We start from the raw sequence: 17,328 nt of genomic DNA on the forward strand, positions 1-17,328 counted from the left end.
CTGAAAACTAGCACTCTGAATAGCTCACTGAAAACACTGGTTTATTTCTCTGAGTGACAAGTTAGCACACTGTGAGTATCCGTAGGGGTTATGATGGCTCCAGAGAAGTCACTGGTTAGACTCAACTCGCAGTGAATCCCATGTCTCTGGGTTACCGTCAGCCACACTGGAGCAATCTCACTCCTGTTCTGAGATCTTTTTCCCACCCTCTGCAACTTTTCACCGCCGAAGACATTGATGTTTTGCCTCAAAGGGCTGCACAGTAGAGTTTCCCCCAGTTTATCTTCCTTCCCCTCCATTTCCGCACCGGCGTGTGCGCGGCGAGGAGACTGCGTTGCAACCGCAGGAGCGCGGGTGGCGGGACGCGGCCCACACCCCCCGCTTTTGCCGGGCGGCCGCCGCGATCGACCCTCCCGCAGCTCCCGCAGCTCCCGCAGCTCCCGCAGCTGCGCTCGGGCCGGGCGCTCCCGGCGGGTGCGCAGCCACGGCGCGGGGCGTTCCGTCCCTCTCGCAGGGATTTCTCGTCTCTTTAATGTCCGCCTGAGCCACCGCGCAGCTCCGCAGGGGCCGGCGCTCTTCGTCCGGGAGCCTCGAAACGACGCCGAGAGGTGGGGCCGAGGTGGTCCCTCTCCTTCCCCAGCGCCCCCGGGCGCTTCGCAGGCAGCCTGCCGGGCGGGTGGCCCGAGAGCAGCCACCTTAGGGAGGCTCTCCGGAGGTCCCGCTGATACCCACATCCCCGAGAGCGGTGCGCAGGGGACCGGACCGGAGGGGAGAGGAGGAGGCGGCGGGAGACAAGACCCCCAACCCCGCCATGCCGGGAGGGCTCCCCCGGGCGCAGCCGGGGCGGGGTGGGCGCTCCGCCAGGGGGCGCCGCGGTGCCGCCGCCACGCATGGAGGAGTAGGGGGCACTGGGCGGGCGTAGGGGGCACTGGGCGGGCGTGGGGGGCACCCGGCGGGCGGGCCGGCAGCAGCGGGCAGGTGCGGAGCCCCTGTCAGGTCGGCGGCTGGCGGGGCCGAAGTCCGGGCTGTGCTCTGCCCCGGGGGGCAGGGAGCTGCCGGGGCGCACGGCGGGGCAGGGGGCGAAAGGAGGGTGGTCCCCGTACAGTAAAGCGCGGGTGGGGGCGGAGCGGGTCGTGCCAACCCTCCCAAATGGTCTCTGCCGCTAATGCCGCTTCTCTGCTGCTGCGCAGGAGTCTCTGCGAATATAATTCACCTACCACTGTCTTCAGCAGGAAAGAGGCTAATCCCATTTCGCGATTTACCGGCCCCGCTGCGAGCAGGTGAGGCGGCGGCAGAGGTGGGCAGCGTGGGCCGTGCCCCTGCCCGGCTGGGCCCCGCCGGCCGCAGCATGTCCGGTGAGTACCGCGGCTCTGCCCCGGGGGGCTGCCCTCGCCATTCGCAGCATCCCGCTTCGCGTGTCTTCAGCCGCCCCTCCGGGGCGCAGGCCAGGTCCCCCCAGGGCTGCCTCCCGCCTCGCACCGCGGTGCGGGTTAGGGTCTCTCTCTGCTGCGTCGCGCTGTGCTGTAATGAGTGGTCTCAGATGAGGATTTAAATTGGCTGGCTGGTGGGATGAAAGCGCTAAACTCGTTTATGTATTCTGCTTGTGCGGACAGATTGGCCTGCCCAGGCCTCTCGGCGCCTTCCTGCAGGGTGACAGGCTGGGGTGTGCTCCTTCGGCCTGATCCAGAGATCCAGAAAAACCTTCCTTGTGTCTGTTCTTATGGGGCAGCGATTGTCATTTATTCAAAGTCATCCGTAAAGCCATGAGGGACTGGTTTAGGGCTAACTGCATGGGGTGGGTGCAGGTGGTGTTTCATTTCTTCAGTGTTCTCACAGAACTGAGGAAAAACTTGGGTGACGGCCCCCCGAAGTTGGGTTCGTTGAACCATTTGAAGGGTGTCACAGACACACCTTCCTCGGACGTTTGGCCTGGTGAGTCCCAAGTTTGAATTCATGTACATGACACCTCAGTACTGGGGGAAGACACAGAAAGGGAGTCTTCAAATTAGAGGATTAAAGGATCCTGCGTCCTGCGTCTCCTTTTTCCTTTTTCCTTTTTCCTTTTTCCTTTTTCCTTTTTCCTTTTTCCTTTTTCCTTTTTCCTTTTTCCTTTTTCCTTTTTCCTTTTTCCTTTTTCCTTTTTCCTTTTTTTTTTCGTAGAAAGACTAGAAACATCTAACAATGTATCATATCAAGTCCTCTGTGCTGTCTTTGGATTGTTTAAGCAGTTAGTGTTTTTTTTTTTTTTTTCTATCTAGTATGTTACTATTTTGGGACCAGCTTTGGGTGCTATGCATTATGCTTATTTGCATATTATAATATTGCTGCATTCTATTTTTCATAAAGATAGTTTTCTATCTGTCGAATAACAAAATTGTAGGTTCTTGAAGCAAAATGTAACTGTTCTCAACTGAAATATACATGGTAAAAGGTACATGAAATGACAAACAAGACCTCTTTCTGTAGCTGCCAAGACAACAGTTGTAATACTGTCTAGTAAAATTCAGTGTTGTTTTAATAAAGGATAAGATAGAATCTGGTTTTGGATAAGGCAGAACTTCAGTAGACCAAGGGAAATATTGCATGCCGTCAAATGGCAATTCATATTCTGTTATAAAAAGGTCTGCATAAAGGTGTTGGTTGTGCCATCTTCATCAGTAATATAAATGTTTCTACTATTGGACCCAGACTGAAGAAACATGGGAATTCTGTTCCAAGTGCTTCCAAAGCAGTTGCACTAGGTCAGAAAAATGAGAAGGCCTGTAGTTTGCTTTATCTTTGCCTTACTCTAACACATCTTCACTGAGATGTGGTTTTGGGGGATGATGTGTAGGAACCTATGTGTGGGGAGGGGGAGTAACAAAATTGCTGCTAGAATGCATGATGTGAATTGGGGCTGTGTTATGTCATTGTTGCTCAGGCTCTCAGAAAGGTGCTTTGGGCTCAGAGGGCACAGGTCCGAACCGCAGCCTGCCCCTCCTGCAGGTTGTGTCTATAGTAGAAGGGAGGAGGTGGCAAAAGTGCAACAGACGGTACCAGGGAGGAATTTAAGAAAACAATGAGATGACATTTGTTCGTACGAGTGGCAGTACATAGTGGGAACCTAACCTGCCTGTTGGAGGATTTTAGCTGTTGGTTTATATAGGATATCAATGGTTACATGCTTGTAGGAAATTTGTAGCATATGTCTTTGGTCTCCTATTGCAATTTTGAAGTGAGCATCTTGACAAATTACTCTAGGAGCCATATCTAGAGCACATTTATCCTTCCTCTTTCTCTCAGAAGGGAGATTGAAATATGTTTAAAAAGCTATGTCTAGTGGATTGTGGAGGAAAAAAGACCCTACTTAAACTTGCCTTGAAGCTGGCAGGTGCATGCGTTTCATTCAGTGTTTGTAATTATGAGTCACTCCTGATTCTCAGTGGGTACCTGGTGTTTGTTCATTCCCTCTCTCTTTTTTCTTTGAACATCAAAGTGAGCACCACCCTGTCTGCTTGCCGGTGTGGATTCTAAGTAAGGCTTATAGCTTCCCTAGAACTGGTTTTTAGGCCTGTTGAAGAATTCTGCCTCTGGCAGTGTTAGAGGTACTACAGCTATGAGTGAGTAGCATGAGCAGTTGGTGATCTTGGCTAAGAAAACTGTAACTAGTTTCACATAAAATCATGCTGACTGTGGTGATTCACATTACTTTTGCTGTCTTTTCTATGTGGCTACCTGTAGGTGCAGAGCAGGCTCTAAAATAAAAAAGTTACTTGCTTGAAAATCCTTGGTTTGTTCTGAGAAACTATTGTTAGGTATTAAAACTGAGGAGCTGCTGCTAACGATAATGGTTTCTAAATGTGCATCTTCATGTGCAGTGTGGTAATCCAGACAAGAGAAATTAGCAGATTTATAGTTTTAATGTGATTCTAATCATACAATTACTTTTCTCCTAATTTACTGAGAGTCAATGCTATTAGCCATAGGGTTCCACAGCTTGAAAACAATTTGCTTGAAAACTTAATAGTGTTCACACTAGGTGTTTTCCATGAAAAAACCTATTGTCATTCAGCACAAAAAAAATTGAAAGTGCACTTGACACTTAAAAATCCAGTTGCAATGAATTTCAAATACCTACACCTTTGGCTTTCAAATATAAAAGATCGAATCTTCTTTTGCAGCTTAAAGTCAGTGAATGAAACCCTGTATAGATTGGAATTAATGTAGCATTGTTCTTGATTTCATTTAGATGGGAATTTACAGATAAACAGTTTATCTTCACAAGTTTATATGAAAATATGATCCTTAGTTTTGAGTTATAAAAATTAAATATTTATTTATAGTGACAGAGTTCCAAAGAACATTATAAACAAATCAAGTCAAGTAACACTTCTTCCTCAACAACAGGGATTAGATGAAAGAACAAGTAACTGTAAAATCTTTTGATTTTTAAACCCCTTGTGGATCCTTAATCCTGTAGGATTTAAAAATAGCTAGGACATGCTTCTCTCTTTGCACTAGAAATATTTTAATATTGCACGGCTTCAGTCAATATTGATTATATGTTTAATTATCTCTGATGATTAACTCTATTTAGAAGGCCATAATATGTATCCCACCCCTCATTCTCAAAAGAGACAATGAGTTTATTTTCTGCGTGAAATATTAGCAAGAGTTTCTTAGAAGCTATATTGTTCAGCAGTTTGCTTCCTTGTGGTTCTGACCACTTTAGCCCAAGAGGTGTAGGGCATGAAAGTATATGTAGGATGTGGTAATTTGCTGAAGTATTTGATGAGTAACTTCTGTATTTTTAGATGTACTACTTATGTGGAAATTCAGCTTCTGTAGCTAAAAGAATTTGCAGAAGCAATAAGAAGATTATGTGTTCAGTTTTGTGGTTGTTATTTAAAACAGTGTTTTAAGATTTAAACTCCCACTCATTTCAGTTTGCTTTTTTTATTAACCTACCCCCCCATTCCTCTCAGTAGTTGTTTTATTACCTTTGTTTGGCTAAAGATGCCTGTTGCCTAACACGAAAATGCTTTTCTTTGCTGACTCTTTGTGTCTTTTGAAATAATTTTATTGCTAAAGTAGCCTTCAGCGCTTTTTTTTTAAATGTATGCTTATATTTATTCATTTAACCTTTTGGAAAATTGCAGTAGGAGCAGTTCAGTTGCACAACTTTCCTTCTAAACCACTCCATGTAAGCAACTCCTTAGTCATTATTTTCTGGAACACCCTTAACTTGCTCGAGTTCTTATGAAGACGGGAGATTTGAAAGCTCCTTTTTTCATTTGCTTCTTCTGGAAATAGTGATTGGAGTTTGCTTAGCTGAGGCATCTGCAAACTATTTTAAGTTTGGCTAGATTATTCAGGTTTTTTGGCCAAGTTTAACACTACTTGGATTCTCCTGAGGTGCAGGGACCCCTTGCAATGTCAGCAAATGTAGGGTGTATGTGCTCGATTTGAACCCGGGTCTGGCTGGAGGTGAGTGGGAGGTAGGGCAAAAAAGGAGGAAGATGACTGCATGCTAGTGTGTCTTTGCTTTGCTCTGGATTTGGAAGACATGAAAAATGAAAACACTTAGTACCTGAGAACTTGTCACTGGAACCAACCACACTTCATTGCATACCTCAATGTCAGGCTGGAGGTTTAAATTCATTTGGTTTGGCAGCCTCTGGCTGAGCCAGCCATGAGAGCATTTGTTGAGTTCTCTGCAACTAGTTCTGTGAGATTCTTTCTAGTGTCTCTCACAGAGCCTGGAAACTGTATGACAGGATGTTTTCGTTGTTGTTATGGTTTAGTTGTTTTAATTTATGCAGCACAATTGCTTGTCCCTTAAGATGATGGTGCTTTTAAACAAGTAGTTCAAAACAAGTGTTTATTGAAGATCTGTAGGATTCATTGGAATTTCCCTCAAATGTGTGACCCGCTCATCTTGTTCTGGTTAATTTTTACAGCCTAGAAAGTCGGGCTCTTCCTTCTCCTCTGAGAAGGCTGCTCACCTTGCTGAATCGTAGGTTCTGGGTCTCCTCAGGAGAACCCTGATAACAGTGGTTCTGTCAGAGGACTGAGCTGAAGAAGCAGCCCCTGGTGATACTGCCACAGGCCTGGTATCTCTACCAAACACATGATGTCTGCTATTGTGCAGGAGTGTACATTGCTTGCTTTTTCTTTGTAACTTTTTTCCCCTGTGTGTTTCCTGACAATGAAGAACACTCCTAATTTTCTTGGAGTTACTTGAGGTAGGAATCCTTAGCTTCTGAGAGGTGTACCAACCTTCATAACAATTTCTCTGCATTTGTTCAGGCAGCAACAGCTATGCCAGTATAAAGAGAACACAGCAAAGAATAATGCCTGTTGGATTAATTCAGTGGGTTTATGGAAAGAAATACATTTTTATGTATTTCTGGCTAGTACTTAGCATCCTGTGTATGTTTGTTGTTTGTGGTGTTTTTTTTTTTTTCTTTTGCCACTGTATAAATGGAAACACTTTCCTTATCTGTTGTATTATACTTAGTTCAATGTAAAATCTAAGTATTTACACATCATCTTTTTTGATTGGCATTATGTTTAGGCAATAAGACTCAGGGAATTATTTGTTTAAGGCTAGTCCAAAAACTTCATACCTGTAATTAAGTCAGTCAGACAAACAAAAAATAACAAATTTCAGAAACCTACATTCTGCGATCACATTCACTGGATTTCCTATTCAGATGTCTCTTTTGGGGGAGTTTAAGATAGGAAAGAGCTTATCATAGGAACTGCAGGTTGTTATAAGCCACAGCCTGTTGGCTAGCTGGAGGAGGGAGATTGTAGGAACCTGCCAAAAGAGCTTATGTTAAAGCTGTAAAGTGACTCTTCTGAATATTTGCTCACAGTAACAGATCAAGCCTTTGTGACCCTCGCTACCGACGATGTGTACTGCCAAGGCGCTCTGGTTCTCGGACAGTCCTTGAGGAACCATATGACATCTAGAAAACTGGCAGTACTAATTACACCAGAGGTTTCCACTGGGATGAGGTAAGGACTCATCTGGTTTTGGAGGTTGATAATGTGGAACAATAAACAACAGCATGAAAGATTTTAATAGGCTTCCTGAGGATTTCACAGCATTATGTCTAGAAGTTCCCCCTTGGCTAGCAATTTCTGAGAGGAGTCCCAAATAACATCCATGACAAGATCACAAGCCTCATAAGAATTTACTTGCAGAACTAGTGCTTGTGGCTGGGAGTTTTCTTAAGCCCATAATTGGAAACATAAGCTGATAGTTTGGGAACTAAGGTATTAGTGTCTTGCTTTTGAGATGAAATAAGGGCACTACTGTTTTTTTTCCCCAAACTGTTTGTCTTTTAGAAAGAACGAGATACATAGCCACCTGTGACATCAGAACTCTCCAAAAACCTTAGAGGCTCAGTTTCAGATGACTAATATTTTTAAAATATTGGTGCATGGCTATTCTGATGAGAAATAAATTTATTTTCACCTTTTTTTTTAAACCATTTTCCAATTTGGGTTGTGATTCTAGAGGCACTACAGAATTGCATGTACAGAAATATCATCAGATCTGCTGAACTCAAGCCTTGTTATTTGGAGGACTGTGTTCCTTGTTAAAAGGAACATGAGATGTCATAGCTGCTTAAATTCTTAGCTCTGCCGTGGCTTAAGAAATGTGCAAGCTCCTGATTTCTGTATGCCATGTGGAAGTATTTGCATTGCATCTGTCTCAAGAAACGTTTTCTCATTTTTGCTGTGATTAGGTGTACAAAAACCTGGTTTTAGAGGTTTTTTGAAGTACGCATTTTGTCACAACACTGTAGCCTTCCTGAGGGAACACTGTATATATTTGACATGTGGGTGGCTACTAAGTTCATCAGTTTTTTCATGCCCATTCAGTGGGAGAAAAATCTTTAATATATTTTTTAATCAAGGATGGCATTTTAAAAAAAGTACATCACTGAACTATACTTCTAAAATTCTATACCTACTCTTAATTCTTTCCCAGTTAACACCTACCCCTTGAAGATCAGTCAAGCAGAAGCTGATGACTGAAGTCTAGGTAATCAGTACAGGCTCTTTTTCTGTGTATGTATGACATCCAGGACTTTTTAGTTAATAGTGTGATGGAAATAAATAAGCTGTATTTAAAAGACATTTTTTCTTCTGTCTTGAAGGAAAATTACCTACTGTGGTATTACCTATAAAGTTCCCATGAAAGATTTGCATAGAAAAAAAAGATGTCTTCCTAAAAGTCTCATTTGAGACGATTTGTAGTAGTGAGCAAGTATATATTGCTGGTTTTAAACGGTGCAGTTTTCAAGCTGCGTTTACTTGAGCATAATAGGAGCAAATGACTGTGCTGTCAGTGTGTGCCACATCCTGTGCAAGGCACAGGGAACGCAGGGTGGTGCTGGGCCCAGAAACAGTTGTGCAGGATGAAAGCTGCTTTAATTTCTGTTGGTGTTTCCATAGGAGATAAAGTAACTGAAATAAGGATTAGTTTCTCCTCCATACGACAGCTGTTGCTTTTGAGATGTGCTGGCCCTGTAGTTGAGGAAGCAATGGTTTGTGGCCTGATTGACAGCTGTCACTTCAGCAAACTGTTTACAAGGCCTTTTCACTTCTGACTTCTCAGTCTAACCAGTCGATCTTGCCTTTGTCATAATAAATGTGCTGCTGTGTGTCACTGTTTTCATGCCAAAAGTGACCTCTGTTGTGCCTCTCTCAATCCCCCTGCTTGCTCTGGTAGGTCTGTCCTCCGCAGCGTGTTTGACGAAGTAATTGAGGTGGATGCCCTTGACAGCGCTGACTCGGTCCATCTGGCTCTGATGCAGAGGCCAGAACTGGGTGTAACCTTCACGAAGCTTCACTGTTGGACTCTTACTCATTATAGTAAATGTGTCTTCATGGATGCGGACACTTTGGTGAGCAGAACGGGAGCTGTGGAAACATTTGTGTCTGTCTCAAAGACTTTGAGCGTGGGATACTTCCTTGTCAGGCAGCCTACAGGCCTATGAAGTGACCAGATTTGCTGGCGGTCACAAGGTCGCAAGACCTCCAGCTGGCAGGTTTTGGCAATACTCGCAGTTTGCTGGCTGCATAGAAAGAAATGCTGTTTTGAGAGTAGGCTTAGGACTGTCCTAAAAAGTGATCACAAACACACTTTATGCAAATAAGCTTATGACAGGTGTTTAAAATACGTCTCTCTCATATACTTTTGCTTGGACTTACTCTGGTCAGGAAGGCAGGCCACTTTAAAAAGAGGAAAAAAAAGAAGCTCCAGAAACTTTTTTTTTTTTTAGGAGGCGTAGAGATAAACATGGCCATAATTTTGACACGGACAATAATGTCAGCCTTCCCCTGCCCTTACATAGCTCATTTTAGAAGAATAGGATGCGTTTTAATTTAATAGGGTTGTATTTGAATTAGAAAGCAAATTAAGTTATTCTTCTCAGGGGATGAGGGGAGAAGCTTATTATTATGATTTCCTGTTTAACATTGAAGTTAAAGAAGGAAAGCAAATATTTATTTATTTAATTCAATTAAGTAATATATCGCCTAAAAAAAAATTCTTCTTCTGCTTTGGCTTAATTACAGATTGGGTCCAGACTTTCAGTGACAGAACAGCAGTCTTTCCACCAACTTTAAAAGTGACCAGGGTCTTAACCTGATTGATTTTTTCCCACTTCCTTGTGAAGCTTAAAAACCAAACCAAACCTCTCAGCTAAACTTATATTAGACTACTGGTAACAAGAGACAGTTTTTCTGCTACCCGTTTGGTCAGACTGTTGCAAACTCAAATTGTTTGGATTCCCAGCTTTCATTCATCTCTTTTGCAGTTACTGAGAATACTGGACTATGGGAAGGTGAGCTAAGAAAGAAGGAAATGTTGTGTTTTCTTGGTACATTATAACATTTAAAGGGAAATTCTGGAGAGTCTCTGAGGTTCATGAAGTAATTTCACAGGGCTTGTGCTTTTATCAGAGAAATTAATGTTACCTTATTATATTAAAAATAGAAGTCCTGACCTCAAGCATATTTTGCATTGCCACTGCTTTTATGCTCTACAAGCTATATACTTCGCTAAACTAGCAATTTACTCCATTGATACTGATTTATCTACTCATGTTCTAGAAAACATTTGCTCTGATTTTTTTCTTTTTGTTCTACTGTCTCTAAGGTGCTTTGCAATGTCGATGAGTTGTTTGATCGAGAAGAGTTTTCAGCAGCTCCTGATTCTGGCTGGCCTGACTGCTTTAACAGTGGTGTATTTGTGTTCCGACCTTCTTTGAAAACCTACAATCTGCTGCTCCGGTTTGCTGCCGAACATGGCAGCTTTGATGGTAAGGGGTGAGGTGTAAGGGATGAAGAGCAAGATGTTAGATTCCTTCTCAGTAAGCTGGTTTTCTGTAGCTTCCATGCAATCTGGCAGAGTGGAGGAAGGCAGGAGTTCTCTGAGTTTTATGGAATTGTGCTCCCACAAAAATATAAGGTGCAGACCTTTGCCTCTTACGCTGTACTTAGGACTCATTGACTTATTGTGGATGGTAATTCCCAGAAAAATGCAATGAAGGGACGTCGTGTCCAAGTCTTGCTCAGTAACTTTTAATTTTGCTGTCTGGTTTAGGAGAGAGAAATACCCTGATCTTAAGTCTTCTGCTCTGAGGGAGACCAAAACCCTTTCCTACTCCTTTCTTCATATATTACAATAGGACTCAATTTCCCCGAACTTTCATCGGAGTGGATCAGGTATTATTCGCTTGTACCTGCTCATGTGGCCATGTTGTCAAGTCCAAGTTGCAGTCCCATGAACACACCAGTCTCGCTCCCATCTTTGGATGTGAAATTTTGAGGTAAACGTGAGTGTATGCATACTTATGGTAATACTGTTTTATCTCTTCTTTAGGAGGTGATCAAGGCTTGTTGAATAGCTTCTTTAGCAACTGGGCAACAGCAGACATTGGCAAACACTTACCCTTCCTCTATAACTTAAGCAGCAGTGCTGTATATACCTATGTTCCTGCTTTCAATCAGTAAGTAGTAACACTCCTGACTGACTGTAAACCCCTGTAGTTTGTTAACAAACATTCTATTATGAGAGAATAATAATGGCATATTCTGTTGATCATACATTATGGTAGTCACAAACGGCATTATGTACAAATCATGTAGTAGAATCTTAAATGCAATATGAATGTCTTGCATCTGGACACAGAGAAAGTCCCAGAGTTGGCTACATTTGATAATATGTTGGCTACATATGATAATATGTTGTTTCAGAGAAGCTTTTTCTCATATTTGTAAAGATGTACATTACTCCAGCATTAGGTTCTGACAGCTTTACTTTGAAAGTTGTTCCCTTCTTTTCCAGTCAGTTCTATGGGAAACAGGTGTGTGGGGTTTTGTGTGTTTGTTTGTTTTTCTTTTTTTTTTCCTTATTTATTTATTTAAAATCATTTCTTCCATAAAACAAAATTTGTGCTAGTCATTATATGACTTCAGACAATGCAGTTAGAGACTGGCAGAAGGCAAGTTGGATTTAAGGTGTTATGACGTAGTGTTCCAGTTGCACAAAACTGTCTTACTGGAAGGTGAAAAAATTTAACATCTAGACCTGCATGTTTAACCTCTACAGTTTTGGCAGAGATGCTAAAGTTGTTCACTTCTTGGGAGCGACAAAGCCCTGGAACTACAAATACAACCTTCAAACAAAGAGAGTTATGCAGGATGGTACCACCGCTGGATCTTTTCATCAGCTGTCGTTTCTGGCCCTCTGGTGGAATATATACAGTGCCAGTATATTGCCTTTGTTAGAAAAATTCCAAAAGATGGAAGAATCAGAAACTGAGGAATGCAAGGTAAACTAATAAGGAGTTAATGGGAATATGCTGAGATAGCAAGAAAAATTCGGAAAATTATGAATTCGCTAGAGGAAGGAGTTACACGGGCAAACATTATATCTGTTGGTTGGTAGGAGCAGGGATTACTTCTAGAAATATCTAAATTAGCAGTTTAGGAAAAATTTTTAGTACTACTGGCTTACCAAACACTCCCCACAGCCTCCTTAATTGATGCAAAGTTTGTATGGGAATGTATGTGTATTAGATTCTGCAAATTAAACATGAAGTATGATACAAATTATCCAGAGATGGTGATAATCTGGCTATGAAACAAATAGACTTTTGACTTTTTGAAGCTAAGTTGATGTAGACCATCAAACTAGCTCTTGAGCTATAGTAAAATTTACCTTTTTGGAACTGCATTATAACTTGTTTTATGAGGGTCATAGCAAATAAATCAATTTTGCAAGGCAGTGTTAATTATGTTTAGGATGTTATATTCAGTACTTGTATGTCATCGAGTATTATTTACTGAGCTCTTTTTTTTTTTTTTTCTTCAAAGGAAGTGAAGAGATGTATGGTTTCCATGAATATAATTAAAAATCTGTTGATAAATAGATGACTTCTTGGAGAGCAGGAGCATAAAGTTATGAGTAGAACAAGTCTGATTTTTTTTTAAAAGTTTCTATCCAGACATGACCATTTAGATCACTTTTATGTATATGTAAATATTTTCTCTTTTTTTTTTTTTTTTTTTATATTAGACTATTACCATAACTGAACTAATTGCATAGTCTGGTAAGATCAGTTGGACAATTACCATCAACACCAGAGAGGAATTTTGTTTGTTAACCTCATGACAAATTGGAAAGCAGAGGAAGGAATGGGTAGTTTTTGATCTCGTACTTTTACCACGTTTTGATTTTTGAAAAATTATGCAGTAAACAAATATTTCAGCTATATAACATGAAGGTAGAAATACCTGTTAGATTTGTTTCCTGATGACGCTGGCATACTCATGAGTGAAAAAATACAAATTGTAAAATGCTCTGAATCTGCAGCTACAACAGTTTTTGAATTTATTATCGTCTTACTTCAATGCTGAAATCCCTGTAAGAAAGCAAAACCGTTGTAAATAAGATATTAATTTCCTGCAAAATTATATTGCAGTGCTGAGATGTTCTTGTTTTTGTTAGCACACTTTCAGTGGAGTTGAAATTACACTGAAAAAGGTCAGTCCTCCTGTGGCCAATTCACTGCAAATGCCTGAGCTTCCAGAGCAGACATATGAAATATATCCCACAGCATGCTCACCTGAGGAACTCGCTTTCACAGCTGTAAGTATGTTAAGTTACTATATGCAGTAACAAATGGTATACTAAAATGAGATTTTTAAAATTATGCTTCTAATCTATGAGGTTCTATCTTCTTCAATTTAGCTGTAGCTGCTGAATTTTCTTGCTAGCATCAGAAATAGTCTAAAGAGTATTTATTTTCCTTAACCTTTAGTCACACATGCATGATGTGTCTGGAGGTTTAAAGGGTTTTCATTGAATTTTACAAAGAGATTGCTTATTGAAACTTGTTATATACTTAATAAAGTGTAATATAAAAATATATGTTACCGAAGGAATCTTTGGAGTATTAATACTCTTGTGAATTAATATATTTAAACCAAAAATCTCTTCCATCTATCCTCTGTAGAAATTATTTGGTTTATTTCCAGAACTGTTGGCTGGGAAACCTGTTCCTCAAATTTCTCTGATTTGGGCAATAAAAATCATAAGGTTCACTTAAGGTAGTGTCATTCAAAGTTAAATTTGTTCTTTTAATTATTAGGATTGGTATATCAGAATATCATATTGATTAGAAATTAATAGCCTGATTCTCTTCTTACTTAGGAACACAATAATTCCACTTTTCATTGCTTAGCTTCAGTAATCTTGTGGGATTGTTTTGGTTTTTGTATAAGAGACTTCAGAATGGGGTCTGTCTCCTCATTAATGTTTGGTGTCCGGCTAAGGTGAATATTTGGGACACCATTTTTGGCGCAATCTATTTTACCTCTGTTTTGAAGTGCTTTGTTCTGTTCTCATTCTATGCATATAAAAAGCTCCTGAGTTACAGAGCAAGCTATCATCCTAAAATGAATTTTTTCTCATTAAATTTTTGCCTCATGAATGATAGGCATCTACTGTAAGCCAGCTTTCCAGGCTGTTTCTGTAGTTGCTGAAGACTGACAGCCACTTTGAAACTATTTTAGGATGAGATGAGCTGCCCTCTGGAGGTACTTATCCTAGGTTGATTATAGTCGGAGCTTAGATTCAATGCCGTTTTGATAGCTAAAGCCGGGAGAGATGAATTTTGTCCTTGGTGATAATGTGTTTTGTTCCTTTTCCTCTCATCCACTGCTTTCCCCTACCCCAAGCCTGGAATCGATTTGTATTGTATGAATTCTCATGATAAGGAAACTATGAAAAAATATTCTCCTAATAAAACCTCAGTGACTGTATTTTAGCAACCTGTGTGTGAAGTTGAGCAAAGCGGTTCTAGCGTCCATCTCTCTGAGCCTGACAGACCTTCAGAACAACTTGTATTTCATCCTGTGGCTCAGGAAACCTCAGAACTGGTACATGTAGCTTTCTGCACGGTACATCTATTGATAATTGCATGAATTTCTTTGCTATCAACATAATCTTGGGAAATCTCAACTAATTGTGAGAGAATGTTCCAATAAATTCTCTAATCTTTTAGCTATGTAATCCCTTAACTGTTACCAATACTGGGGTATGATGCCTTTCTAGTTTTCTTTTAAAAATTTCTAGTTTTTAAATGTATATTTTCCTGCGCTAACTCCCAAGTAATAAATGCATGGTGTTAATTTTAGGTCTCTAGTACTACTACAAGCAAAGCTGTTTTGGGGTTTTTTGTTCTGGTTGTGATTTGGTTTTGTTTTTTACCTGCTAAAGTGATCTTTCCAAGCAAGTGGAAAATGAATGTGCAGTGAGTCAGGCATGGAGCCTAAGCCACTAGGCTTTCCTTTATGATCTGGCACTGCGTTTATCTGGGGACAGTTTGACAGCTTTGCCAGACTTGTCATCAATGGGGGTGACAGGGTGTCAAGGGGCTGTATCTTGTACACAACACAGCCATGTTCCTAATGAGGCCTTTTGTGTGATTGTGAAGCACTACAGTGAAATACTGTAAGACTGAGAAACAAAACTGTAGCTCTCGTACAGCCAAGGGTGTATGGGCCCTAGCTAAAATTCTTAATTTCTAAAAACATGATGATTCCTGTCTTGTTGCTAATGGCACCCTAAGCTGCTGCTAAAGTTTGCCAGTGGTTAAAGCATCTTCAGGCATTACTGCAGTTTTGTGTATACAAAGCCTGAAAAGTAAATACCAAGTATTGTTGCATATTTGCATATAGAGGGAGGAAGCATGCCCTTCAGAGTGTTGATTCATGTTTAAAGTCATGTACAGAGTGGGACTCAGGTGGAGATACGTAAGGAAGGATGCAGTTCCCTAAGCATATCCTGTCATGTTGGCTGTTTGAAATACTGTACCTGGTCTGCAGGTGCAGGTCTTGTGCAAGTCCTGTGTATTATCTGCCCCAAACTGGCAGATGTAATGGTTATTCCAGGACACTTAGGCAGTTTAAGCCACTAATTCCTGCCCACTAAATCATATTCTGAAACATCTTTATATTGAATTTGCGAGGGCTTCACTGGAAGGTCATTCTGGTTGGTATCAATTTTGTTTATAACACAAGATGAGTTGTTTACCTTGCAGCCTCTTGGAGTAGTACTGAAAGCAGGTTTTCAGTAGCTTCCTTGATTAGTCCTTGTTATATTTCATCTCTGCTACTGGTTATAATTGTTTGGATGTTTCAGTTTAACTGGCATTGGTCAATCATGGACACAGTTTTCCTGCTACATGGTTGATCACTAATAATGTCTCTTGCATTCGTGCACCTATGATAACTTGGTCTTGAACCAGGATTCACAATTTTGGACTGTCATTCAAAATTAATTTGGTGGTGGTGTAATGAATAGTGTCAATCTTTATAAGTAATTCATATGGGTTAATGTGTCTCACATCTGCTAAATAATACTGATCTCACTGGAGATCAGATAAAACAAGTGACCAAAAATTGTAGGAACTTGTGTTCACATGAAAGCCTGTTGAAGACAGAATTTGCACAGATACATGGTTACAATTTATTGTAGGATATATTCTACTCTAAACAGGCCCTATTTGTAATATTCTCATAGTGTTGTTGCTGAGTATGCCAAGGCTTGAGTTAAGACAAGGAAAGGAAATGTTTGCTATGTTCAAACATGTTATGGCAAGTAGTAAAAGCATGGGAAAATGGGATCACATTATTAAAACAAGAACGAATGTTTGGATACTGTTTTCTTATTGTTTTAACTGGGACTATACAAAGCAAAAGTTTAACATTTAAGGTTTAACTTCACAGCACTGAAATGAGAACCAAATGGCTGCTTTCCCACTCTTCTGCTTCTTCCCACAGAATGAGGTTGCGAATTCTGTTTCGGAGCTGTCTATTCGCTTCAAACCAGACGAACCAAGTCCAGAAGATGAACGGAGAAAATGGGAGGAAGGGCGCATGGACTATATGGGGAAAGATGCTTTTGAACATATAAAAAAGAAATTGGATGCATTTTTACATTAAGATGGAGTATACTGTAATGGCCGCCTCAATCTGTTTCTTCTATAAATGCAATCCTTGAATACTTGGCTGTCTTCATAGTTTATTTGACACCAAAGTTAGAGGTAGATATAGATCCCTGTATATTTTGCAGGAAGATTAACAGATACAGGCTCTTGTTTTTTAACTATTAAGTGTGCCTCATCTTTATTGTTATGTGGGTCTCATCTTCATTATTCTCCCATAGTGCCTTCTGAACTATAATGAATGGTACCCTCTGAGTTTGAACTCTCATATTTATCACTCTTCCCTGCTCCTCCTCATAGTATTCTGCAGAAACGCGCGTTGAGTGTGAAACATTGTCGGAAGTTGAGATTATTTCACAAATTGAAATTATTTCAAAAGTACTTTTACCTTTTAGAAGATGCTGTGAAACTGTTTAAATGAAAACCTTGTCCTTGAAAGCAAGTTAACACTTTCAAGGGCAACCATAGTGTAGACTTCAGTATGAGAAAAAAGTGAGGAGATGAAATCCTGGCCTTACAGGAGTCTGTGACGAAACGTTTTCTTTTAAGTATACTTAGGATTAGAAGAAATTCAGACTTTGTCTTGGATCACTGGTGTATGTTCTCTCTATTTATAGGAAGCTGCTCATCTGCATCACCAGCATGAAGAAAAGTGATGGAAAAATCTTAAAATAGACTAATAATGTATGATAACCTTTTATATTGTTGCTATAGGATACCTTTTGGTTTTTTTTCCATTATTGTTAGCTTTACTTGCATATTCGGAGTTGCTTAGAGGAAAAAATGCTGACACTATGGTGTAAACCTTCTG

General features: G+C 40.7%; 1 protein-coding gene across 1 annotated transcript; it reads left to right on the forward strand.

Moving 5' to 3' along the window:
- Positions 1-1,165: 1,165 nt before the first annotated feature.
- GYG2 (glycogenin 2) lies at positions 1,166-16,515 on the forward strand. The gene is made up of 10 exons (XM_065639727.1): positions 1,166-1,355; positions 2,161-2,227; positions 6,835-7,002; positions 8,729-8,903; positions 10,160-10,322; positions 10,886-11,012; positions 11,615-11,837; positions 13,016-13,156; positions 14,338-14,448; positions 16,354-16,515. Exons 1-10 carry the CDS (start codon positions 1,166-1,168, stop codon positions 16,513-16,515), a joined length of 1,527 nt encoding a protein of 508 aa, XP_065495799.1.
- The last annotated feature ends 813 nt before the right edge of the window (positions 16,516-17,328 follow it).

Source organism: Caloenas nicobarica, chromosome 1 (assembly GCF_036013445.1).
Source record: "Caloenas nicobarica isolate bCalNic1 chromosome 1, bCalNic1.hap1, whole genome shotgun sequence".
In the NCBI taxonomy this organism is placed as follows: Eukaryota; Metazoa; Chordata; class Aves; order Columbiformes; family Columbidae; genus Caloenas; species Caloenas nicobarica.